Source organism: Hordeum vulgare, chromosome 2H (assembly GCF_904849725.1).
Source record: "Hordeum vulgare subsp. vulgare chromosome 2H, MorexV3_pseudomolecules_assembly, whole genome shotgun sequence".
Taxonomy (NCBI): domain Eukaryota; kingdom Viridiplantae; phylum Streptophyta; class Magnoliopsida; order Poales; family Poaceae; genus Hordeum; species Hordeum vulgare.
In genome coordinates this window covers 112,785,953-112,797,985 of record NC_058519.1, presented here as the reverse complement: position 1 = coordinate 112,797,985, position 12,033 = coordinate 112,785,953, and the positions used below count along the sequence as shown (strand labels likewise).

The 12,033-nt window shown below is 43.9% G+C and overlaps 1 protein-coding gene across 1 annotated transcript; it reads right to left on the bottom strand.

The window, feature by feature from the left end:
* Positions 1 to 1,675: 1,675 nt before the first annotated feature.
* On the bottom strand, positions 1,676 to 2,304 carry LOC123429731. Its single transcript, XM_045113738.1, has one exon. The coding sequence runs from the start codon at positions 2,222 to 2,224 to the stop codon at positions 1,901 to 1,903; it is 324 nt and encodes a 107-aa protein (XP_044969673.1). The 5' UTR covers positions 2,225 to 2,304; the 3' UTR covers positions 1,676 to 1,900.
* Between the last annotated feature and the right edge of the window lie 9,729 nt (positions 2,305 to 12,033).

Genomic DNA, 12,033 nt, shown 5'->3' with positions numbered 1-12,033 from the left:
GTTAGCTTCGCGAACCAATAATTCTTATATCCACTAATCTGCTCACGTCATTCCTTATTGTATAATTTGCCATCGTACAATAGTAGTACACTTTCTCCGGTGCTAATATGTTGATACCATGGTGACATATTTAGCTCATGTTTAATCTTGCCAGAACTAAGCTGGTTTATAAAATATTAAATTCCCTCTGTATTTTTTTATTATGAATCTAATGCTTTATTGATTTGCTTTTGGCTTTTGGCTTCGACATGTTCTACAACAATATACGTAATAGGAATCTCTCTGAACCATAGTCCTACTTTAGGATAAACCGCAAGAAAGTGAGTGGGGCAAAACTGTAGCCATTATCGATATACTCTTCCAGCTCGTAGGCGGTGCCCGATGTAACTTCCATGGATGGCCTTGCGAAGATGAAAAGCAGCATAAATCCAAGAAGGAACTAATTAATTTTTTTCAAGACTGATTTGTTTTTTAATCTTCGCTCCAAGTTTGTATCTCCACCATGTTCACTTGGACAATGTTTATATGTACCTTCCAAGATCACCCAAGAAAATTAGAAATTCTGAAATCTTCATCGGATGTTTGATTCCAGTTTTACTATAAATAAAATAGACTAAATAGGCTATGACATTATCTTCTCTATGAAGAAGTTGTTCATCCAGTCGATTGTCCTTCATCTCTAACATGTACCTATACAATTGTGATGTCTACTTGGTGTGCTCGAACTTCACATGACATGCACAAAAGATAATTGATAGGTTTGTATTCGCCCTTCCCTCTTTTCTTTAGAGATAACTTGCAAAAGGGCCCTGCGTTGCAACGGAAAAAAAATGCTACACGTTCTTAATTTATAAAAAATGATCTATAATATGAGAATTTTTTGTTACAACACAAACTTACCCTACAAAAGTGCAATTCAATATTTCCACTGGCCAAATGCCGCATGGGAGCATAAAATAGATTCAAAATCCAGCAACCACTCTGTATGCATATATGGCCGATGTTGTGTACGCCGGGAGTCGTTGTGCTCGCGTTCATATTGTGGTACATGAGTGAAAGGAATCAAGATGAACTAATCCAGAGGCCATTGGGGCAAAAAAATTATTCACGGTCTAGTTAGTGGTATACAATCTGACAACCTGTCATAGATAGTTGACCTCTTCCATAAATAGTCCATTTCATCCTCTTTTTCCAATTCCTACCGCTTGATTTGAATCAGCCTGATAAAAGAAAGAAGAAAAGATAAACAAAAATGGGAAAACAATTAAACAAAAATCGAGATTTGAAACAGCCTGATAGAAGAAAAGAAGAAAGGTAAAAAAAGAAAAAATAATAATAAACAAAAATGGCTTGATTTGAATCAGCCTGATAGAAGAAAAAAAGAAAAGGTAAACAAAAAAGAAAAAAAAATATGCTAGGACAATATTCAAACCCGTTTCTCCCAGGAAGAAGGAGAGCGCTCGAGCGAGTATGGTAGGAGAACTTACGTGCCAAAGTGCGGTTCAACATCTTATAAACCAATACGCTCCGATTTGTGATAAACAACGAACCGTTTTTTATTTATTTATGGGTGGCATAGTGGGTAATTTTAAACAACTTTAAGGGTAATGTTTATGACGTACGACAAAAGCATTATTTGCTTTATTAATAGGTAAAGATAAAAATAAAACGGTCATTAAATAATATGATTTTAAATTTTTATACTCACTTGAACTTCATGTTTGTGGACACGTCCTGTTACTAGTAAGGCATAGAAGGATGAATGAAAACAAAAAACGCTGCGCTGGGAGTTGCAGCACAAACTGAGTCTCTCCTCTCTCGCATGTGTTGCTGCCTCGAGTTTTCTTCTGTTCATCCAATCGGCAACAACAGTAGTATCGAGCGAACAACGAAGAAGTCCTCATGGACTGGCCTCGGGCTCCGGCTGTGGGAAGAAGAACCCGGTAAGGGTGGGCGTACGCGCCGCCGGCTTCCACGGCGTTCCCGGGAACGGCGGCAGGTGCATCTCTGGGAACGGCGGGAGCTCAAACTTGGGCATCAGCGGCAGCTCGTAGTCTGGCAGCCCCGGCACGGTCAGGTGTGGCGCGGACGACGGCTCTTCTTTCATCGTGGGCGGAGCCGTCTCCTGCTCCTGCTCCTGCAGGTTTCTCGCCGCGCTGCTCATGGCGACGTACGAGAGGAGCAGTGCCAGGAGGAACACGAGGGCGGTGTTCCTCGAGGCCATGCTGCTCTTCTTGTTACGTGCAGCTAACTAGCTGGCGGTCGGCCGGTGTGGTTAGCTGTGGATGTGTGATACAGGAGCAGGTGCACGTTGCGTGGTACTTGTAGGGTGCGAAAGCTTGTAGTGCCTCTGCAGCGTGTGTCTTGGGAGTCATGCGATTTGGAACAAGGTTGGTCATCTGCACGTAGTCGGTTTGGTTAGACGATCCGTGTGCGGTGTGCCTTTTCTATCTTCAGTTCGATGCCATGGTTGACTGGTTGAGAAAGGAGCGGTCGGGCAACGTGCATGTCCAAGGGAGCAGGTAGGATCAGTAGTTGTAATTAGGCCGACTAATTAAGGACAGTAAAACTGCATCACTTTCCTGCCCTCACAGTGATTAGACGTTTCTGGCCATTGGATTTCGTTAGCAGGAAGTTTCTGGCCGTCTGATACACCTTCTCCTGCGCGTGGGCTGCTCCTGGGCCAAATTGTCCTGCGGGCAGCTGCTCCGGAAACCGAATCGAGGCCCTCTCGTTCTTTTTCACTATGTGACATCCGATCCTGGATGAACAGCGATCGTTTGCTTCCTCCCGTTCCACCCTAACCTCTCGTTCCTCTCCTTCAATTCCCAGGCTCATCTCTTCTCGCTCTATATCTCTCTCACCCACGACACATGCGCCGCCACCACCATCATCGTGGCGCAGTCAGAGGATGAACGGATCCAGCCGAGGCGCTCACGGGGATCTAGCGGACACACTCCAGCCGAAGCGCCATGAGGGGATCGGCGATGGGATAATCGAGCGGACCCTTCCCTTCGAAGTAGTCCCGCCGACCTCTCGTCTCTGGCAATTCCAACCTTGGGTGGATCCTTGGTCCGCCGCTGCCGCCGGGAAGATGCGAAGGGGCAGTACCACACTCGCAACCCTAATGAAGCCGCCAGCGGCGGCGGACGCCCTTCTGACAGGTGACGACAACGGCGTGGCAATAACCATGACGGCGGTATAGGCGAGGAGGAATGTGGGTGGTGGTGAGAAATATCGGTGGAGGTGGTTCTCCTCTCTCACGCCTCGCTCTCCGCTGCGTGGGTACGCTCAACCCCAATTACCCGTCTCATATCATCATCCCTGATTTGCTGACGAAGACACCACGCAGCGGCACCTGCAGCCTGCGGTTCCTGCTGTGCTCCCCGTGACCAGCCTCCTCATCTTGATGACTTGATCCAAAGGCAAGGGTAAGGTTCCTCCCTCATCACCTATCCTGTTGATCTATGAACTGAAGTATAATGCCTAATGTTTCATTGTAGTTTGAGACCAACCGCAGAGGAGATTAATGAGACACTTTTTGATGATAAAATGGTAGGAACCATGCAGGAATGTTCGGTTGTACTGAAGCATGAAGTCATGGGCGAACTATACTCAGAGTTCAAAACTTTTAGCATAAGACTTGACAACACAACATACCCTGAATCTCTTCCGATCCTATGGTCTTATCCAATCAACTTGTGAGGTGAGTTGACAGATTATGCATAATATTAGTTCCGTGTTAATTGCGTGAACCTTTATACTAAATAAGGTTTACATCACTTATCGCAAAATACATGGATGCGAATTTTGTAGCAATAGAGAAGTATGCTTCTTATTAAGATTTAGGACTATAATTACATGAAGAATGCAGACACTTAATATTTTGCTGTGCAAATATAATTCTACATCTACATACAGTATTGTTTCGGCGAAGTATTTTTAGTTATTTATTATTGCAGTATGAAACTTTGCATCTTGAGGATATGGTCTCATATATATTTTGTACTCGCACCATGGAAGTTGACATGTATTTGCCTCTCATCCACGACCTTACTAGAAGCATCATCCATGTTCGACCATATTCTTTACCTGCATGGCTATCATTACAATATTCCGGCACCAGCGTGAAAAAACAATATATCTTCCTGATTCCACTCAACTACTCTCTGCAGTAATGCAATATCCCGAACAATGAACGAGCCTACTCCGCATCCCTACAGGTTAGACAAGCTTCATCTCCCATTTAATCAGCACTTTGTGCATATACGTTCAATCTTATGTGAACAGAATCCGTTTCAATCCATATGGCACAAGCTCCCCAATTCTGAAGGATTTAGCTAGATATTTGTTTTTTAGTTTGAAATCGCCCAACCAATTAAAGTCAGGTCTAAAACCTTCGTATATATTTTTGCCTTCAGCTAATATCAAGTTTGTGCATGATGCATGTACCATCGGAACATCATTGTTTGAAAATCTAGCCACTTCTCTTTAGCCTGAAATCATTCAAGCCATTAGGCTCGACACTAAAACATTTGCTTTTACAACTATTTGTGTGTAGAATATGACTAATGATATTGTTCTTTCTTCACGTGCACACTACTCACAAATAGTTTTGAGAGGCTGAAAATAATCCAGATCCTATAGTAAAGAATGTAAATAATAGAATAAAAGGACCGTGTTCTTTTTAAGACCAATGAACATAGTTTTGCATGCATTCCCTTTGGTCCTCCATACTGACACAATTTCTGGATGATGTAGCAAGCCAACTTTACAACAATGGGAAGCAACTCCAGTGACACCAACGATAGCTGCTGCTTTCAAGAAGTTGTTGAATTTCTCAATAAAGCAACCTATGAGGGTAGGCCATAAGTTCTATCTCGATGAGCGGTGATGGGCCACAAAATTCTTGCTGGTTCGATAGTTGTGTTGTGAGGATTTGATCTACTCCCTTCTTGTTTTGTAGGTTTTGTGATTACCATCAGAAGTGGTATGTCAAGTTTGCTCCCATTCTAGGGTGAGTTGATAGAGATTTCCTCCCCCTTTAGCTGAACCTTGTTATGAAAATTGAGCATTTCCGTGTAAAATGTTTCTCATGTTTATTTCAATGGCTTTGCCTGTTGGTTCTCACCACAAAAGATGATAATGCTTAATTAAGGCGTAGGCTATGTTTTGAACTTCAGGCTCACCGAGGCATCGGACCAAGAAACGACTGTCTTGGATTTTCTTAGTGAGTGTATGATTCTCTCCCCCGACGATGCCAAGTTTCAACCTAGCTGTTTGCCGTTGTCATTTAATGTTTTATGGTAAGTTGCATCACCTAGATGGACTATGTCAATTCATAGTGTTCCTTTCAGTGCACCAGCTAGCTGATCAAAGAAGTCAGCGGATGATGTAAAAATATTCGATAAGTGTTAGCTTTGGTTCTTCATTGAAGGTTGGATTTAACCTCATCATATAACTTTTTGTATGGTTTCATTTCATGATAAAAGAGCCCGTGCTCCGGAACATGTTAAAGGAGTAATCTGTTTCATGTATTATGCTATTAGATGATTCCTGAACCAACAAATTAAAGAAGAGCCCCAAATTTTTGATAGGATTGTAAATCTTGAAGGCATCTTGTGCATCGACAATTAAACCTTCTAAATCACATTCTTTGTAAAGAACTCGCTAACGTCAGATATATGTTTTGTCAAGTATAATGTGTTAGTTGTAAAGCATCTTCAGAGGCATGGGTCATTTTTGTATGCTTGGGATAAAAAAAGTAAGTGTTATGTCATGAGATCCTTTTAGTGATCCAGCTTGAATGCTTTATTCTTAAATTAATGATTAGGGCGACCAATGATGAGAGTGAGAAATGTGTTTTCATCTTCATTTCTAATGTGACTGACGACAAACTATGTGACATAGATCATCCATGTACTCACTACAACAACACAAAACTTTAATATTATCATATTTTCTCACATTTTCTGCCCTGCCATTTTAGCTTAAGTTTCATTTTTTCTTTAAATATTTGTGAAAATTTCGACCAATACATAGTAAAAATAGACGGGCGCAGCAACGCGCGCCTTCAATGATCTGGTAAGAAGAAATGGCGTCTCCAAGGAACTCCAGCTCCTGGAAGAGCATGCAAGTGTCAACATGATCGAATTTTGGCCCCATAACGAGTTAGTATAGAGCTACGAACTATGCACTGGAGTGTAACAGCCGTGTTGCATTTCCAGAGGTGACCGCGTACAGTGTTTCTTTGCCATGTTCAGTAGAGTTTTTTTTTTTTTGCGAAACAGAGGCCAAAGATTTGCTTCATCGATCCATTAAGAAAAAAAACTGCTCAATTAATTAATAAAAAATAAGAAAAACCATCACAAATCACCAAGTGGCACACATAACATACCCCTCACACAACACTACATATGGAAGGTCTCGTCGAGGTGGCACATTGACGTCATGGTAACAATGTGACTGTTTGGCTTCTTGGTTACCGGCCATTCATCAGTTTCTTAAACCTCGTGCAACTGTCACTAAGTGCTACTCCCTCCGTCACGGTTTAGAAGGCGTGCATGAAAATTCTCTAGAACCTAGGTGATTATTGATTGGTTGTAAAATGAGTTGAAAAATTGTATTCACACTACACATGCATATAGAAGTAGTACAATGGAGTACTAATTAGCTGTTAGGAGTAAATGCAATGCGCCTTAAACCTTGTGTGTTGTGGAAATGCACGCAAACTTAACCGTGACTTCTAAACCGTGACGTAGGTAGTAAACAATGTGATTCCTGGTCCTGGTCATGCTACCATAGCAACATTAAGTGATTTCTGTGTCACACTCACCAGGGGCACCCCAAAAGAAACCCTAGTCCGCCAGCCTTCACCTCCCCATCTCGCCCCTTCTATCCATCATCTGTGTCGAAGGGCGTCGTTGAACAAGACCCACATGGCCTTGGCGATGGCAGGGCTATTTTCCCGCTCTAGGCATGGAGTGGCTCGAGACTATTCGGCTGCACAACGATGAGGGTCCGGTTGCAGGCTTCTCGTAGCGGCTCGCCGGCATATAGGCATAGTAGTTAAGATGCGGTGTTCAAAGCTGTTAGAGGGATTGTTAAGGTACCAACTACCAAGATGCTAGCTATCACGAAGGTGTGGCGGCGGTTCAGTAGCTAGTGTACTACTTATCGCTCGATCCCTTTTGCAAGGAACGGCGAATAGGTGAGCCGGACTAACCCTGGCGGCGACTAGGGTTTAGGGTTTATCTACTCCGGCGGCACCCTGCCGTCGTTGAGGTTTGGGAAACTCTTTTTAGTAGATCCCGATCGTCACGAAGGATCTCTCCTCTCACGATGGCCTCCTCATCGACCGGTGCTCCTCGTGGCACGGCACAGGGGGTGGGAAGGGAAAATCACCAATCGATCTGGAGTCGGCGATGAAGAACATGAAACTTAAAGATTCTGAATTGGATGCAGTGATGGTGGACGATGAAGAGATCTCAAAGTTCGCGGAGGAGACACGATGGCTTGCGGTTGCTAAAGTGAATACAACCAAATCCTTTAGTGTCGAATCTTTCAAAACAATGATGAAGTTCGTATGGCGGTTGACATATGATCATGCGATACGCGAGGCAGACGACAACCTCTTCATTATTCAGCTTTTCTGGGTTGGGGACTAGAACAGGGTGATGCACCAAGGACCTTGGATCTTCAGGGGTCTAATGGTGGTGATCGAGGAATATGACGGTAAGGGAAAACCGCACGCGGTGGCTCTTGAACGGGTGCAGGTGTTGGCACAAATACATGATACTCCTGAACTATACTGAAGGGAAGTGGTACTAGATCAACTAGCACGCCGTATTGGCCAGGTGAAGAGCGTGGAGATGAACCCTACTAGGGGTTTTGAAGGCAATTACGTGAGGGTGCGAGTCAAGATCAAAATAGATGAACCACTCGTCCGATTTACTCCGCTAAAGATCAGAGGGGAGGAAACCCTACTGCTACCCGTGAAGTATGAGAAAATTTCCTTTTTCTGTGAGGTATGTGGTATCATGGGGCACGTCCTGGAAGAGTGTGGGGATGGTGTACACGGCCCTGACGAGGTGGAATATGGGCAATGGATGATAGCTAAGAGGAGAACACTAGCATCTACCCAATACAACCAGAACAGCTACTCGAACCCTCCACGCAACCGGGCTCGTCGAGGAAGGGGAGGAGGTACGCATGGACATGCTGCTGCAAACAGTAGGGCTGCGAATACAGCCAAGAAACGATCTTCCCAAGAGGCGGGAATGAGCGACACCGAAAACATGGAGGACACAGCTGAGAGTCCCATGAAATCAATGCCGATGGAGCGAGAGCAGGGAGGCGTAGCACAACCACCACAAGCTAAATCCTCTGCAAAGAAACGACTTGATCTCTCGACTGCATCTGCAGCAATGGAGCCGACTAGACCTGGGGAAGATGACCAACACAACTCCAACATGGCGGAAGATACTTTGCGTTCGGAACAGGTTCCATCACCCCCTCATGCCTATGTCACACCACGAGATAGGAAGAAACACAAGGCGGGATCGTCACCCCATAAAATGACAAACTCAAAGAGCGAGTTGGCGGGCTCTGCTTGCAATATCTGCCGATGGCTAGACGAATGCTGATGACAACAAACCTTCCCCTGCAACGGCACCAGAAGAATGCTGCTAGCACTCCCCGGCAATGGAACTAGAAGAATGTTGTTGATGGCTCACCAGCGCGTGGGTTCACAACAATTTTCGAGGGTAGAGTATTCGACCCAAATTTGTTGGTACGCCAGGCAGGAGGTGAGAGAATACTCTTGAGTATTAGCAGCTGAATTTGTCAGATTCAACCACACCTGAAAGATTAGTATCGACAAGCACAGTAGTAACAACAAAGTAATATGATAACAACGGTGTCAGAAACGATCTGTTTACGGCAGACTATTCCTAACGATTGTATCAATGGCGCCAAGTTGCCGCGTTGACGGAAATTGTCAGTTCCCGTCAACGTCGAGTGAACCAAAATTGTAAGAGGTAGTAGCAGTGTAACGAGGAATAGCAGCGGCAAGGAACAGCAGTAGTGACAGTAGTAGCAAGTAGCAACAGTAGCAAGCGACAGTAATAGCAACAGTAGTAGCAGCAACAGAGCAAAACAAGTAACAACAGTAGCAACAGTAGTAGCAACAGCAGCAGAGCAAGACAAGTAACATCAGTAGTAATAGTAGTAGCAGCAGCTGCAGAGCAAGACAAGTAACAGCAGTAGAACAAACTCGTAGGCAATGGGTCGGTGATTTGTTTGGATGATATTCATCATGCAACAGCTATAACACGGAGAGATATGTGGCTAGCTCCCGTTCGTCAATGTGATGTAGGCATGCATTCCGTGTGTCGTCATACGTGCTTAGGGAAAAGAGCTTGCATGACATCTATTGTCCATCCCTCTCGTGGCAGCGGGGTCCAAAAGGAAACTACGGGATATTAAGGTTCTCCTTTTAATAAAGAACCGGATCAACGCATTAGCACTTAGTGAACACATGAACTCCTCAAACTATGGTCATCATCGGGAGTGGTTCCGGTTATTGTCACTCCAGGGTTGCCGGATCATAACACATAGTAGGTAACTACAACTTGCAAGATCGGATCTAAAACACACATATATTGGTGACAACATAATAATTTCAGATCTGAAATCATGGCACTCGGGCCCTAGTGACAAGCATTAAGCATGGCAAAGTAGTAGCAACATCAATCTCAGAACATAGTGGATACCAGGGATCAATCCCCATCAAAACTAACTCGATTACATGATAGATCTCATCCTACTCATCACCGCCCAGCGAGCCTACGAATAGATTACTCAAGAACGACGAAGAGCTTCATGGAATTGGAGAGGGAAGAAGGTTGATGATGACGATGGCGACGATTTCCCCTCTCCGGAGCCCAAGACGGACTCCAGATCTGCCCTCCAGATGAAGAACAGGTGGTGGCGACACCTCCGTATCGCAAACGCGACGAAAACTTCTCTTTTTATTTTTTCTAGGACGAAAGGGATCTTATAGACATGAGATTGGGGGCGACAGAGCCGTGTGGGCCCCACAAGCCTGCCCACCGCCACCGGGGGGGTGGTGGCGGAGCCAGGGCTTGTGGCCCACTGGCCCACCCCCTGAGGTGGAACTTGGCGCAGATATTTTTCTTATTTTCCAAAACTACTCCCCGTAAATTTTCAGGACGTTTGGAGAACTTTGATTTCTGCACAAAAATAACACCAAGGCAATTCTGCTGAAAACAGCGTAAGTCGAGGTTAGTTCCATTCAAATCATGCAAATTAGAGTCCAAAACAAGGGCAAAAGAGTTTGGAAAAGTAGATACGATGGAGGCATATCAACTCCCCAAGCTTAAAACCTTGCTTGTCCTCAAGCAACTCAGTTGACAAACTGAGAGAGAAAGAAAAACTTTGACAAACTCTGTTTGATCTTGTTGTTGCAACTATGTCTAACTCATAACCAGAATTTCAGCAAGATCACAAGTTAACCACATAAGCAAATGACACAAAGGTCTCACGGTCAACTAATATCAATGGCATAATCAGCTAACGAGTAAATAATAATGAGATTCAAATACCAACACTTCAATCAAAACAAGCATGAAGCAATATGAATAGGTGGTATCTCGCTAGCTCTTTCTGAGACCGCAAAACATAAATGCAAAGCACTTTCAAAGATCAAGGGCTGACTAAACATTGTAATTCATAGCAACGAATATCCAGTCATAGTCATACTCAATATAAATCAAAAGCAAAGCATAAAAATGACAGAGGTGCTCTCTAATTGGTGCTTATATAAGAGGAGGATGACTCGACATGAAAATAAATAGACAGACCCTTCGCAGAGGGAAGCATTGATTTGCAGAGGTGCCAGAGCTCAAGCTTTGAAAACAGATATAATAATTTTGGGTGGCATGCTTTCATTGTCAACGCAATGACCAAGAGTACTCAATATCTTCCATGCTACTCATGCTATAGGCGCTTCCCGAACACAAAAGTAAAGTTTTAACTCCCCCACCACCAATCAATCACACTCCACGGCTAGCCGAATCCTCGGGTATCGTCCATACTAACATCAATCCGGGGGGAGTCTTGTCTTACATTTATGTTTTCGATTTAAGCATGGAACTGGGCATTCCAATTACAGGCCCCTTTCTCGTGAATGACTGTGAATAAACACATGTTGAGGATAACACTCCTAGCATGGAAGATACCAATAGCCCTCTGTCACCACATGAGCGGTTCGGGCATGCAAAACAGATTATTTCTTGAAGGTTTAGAGAAAATAGATAGAGTTCATACCAGATTTTCAGTCTCAGTCATTTCATCATATATCATCATTGTTGCCTTTCATTTGCACGATCGAACGATGTGAACAATAATAAGCGCGTTGGACTAAGCTGAATCTGCAGGCAAACACAAAGGAGAATACAAAGTAATATGGCTCTGTGAAAGCTAAACAGGTAAGCATGCAAGAACCAATAAACATTGTAACCAATATCTTCTACCTTGACACAAAGAAAAATAAAACTATTTACACGAGAAAGCTCCCAACAAGCAAAAGACGAAAGAAAAATCTTTTTGGGTTTTCTCAAAAGGACACAAAACAAGAAAACAAGAAAACTAAAATAAACTAGCATGGATAATACAGTGGCAAAGTGTAAACACCGGCTAACAAAGTGAAAGCATAAGCATGAATGTAAAGTCGGTGAGAACACGTACTCCCCCAAGCTTAGGCTTTTGTCCTAGCTTGGTTTACTCCCATGGATGATCCTGGCGAAACCCAAAGTCATAATGGGTGTTATACGGGAGTGCTGCAGCCGCTGCCTAAATAGCTGCCTCACGAAGTCGAGCAGCCGTCGCCTCCCTCTCATACTCCTCTGCCTCTCCTATGGTTATGTAGTATCTTCGTTTTACGTGAAAGTCAAAGAAAGCAGGAGCGGGAAGGGTAATATGGAAAACACGCTGCCGGTTAAATATCAAGCG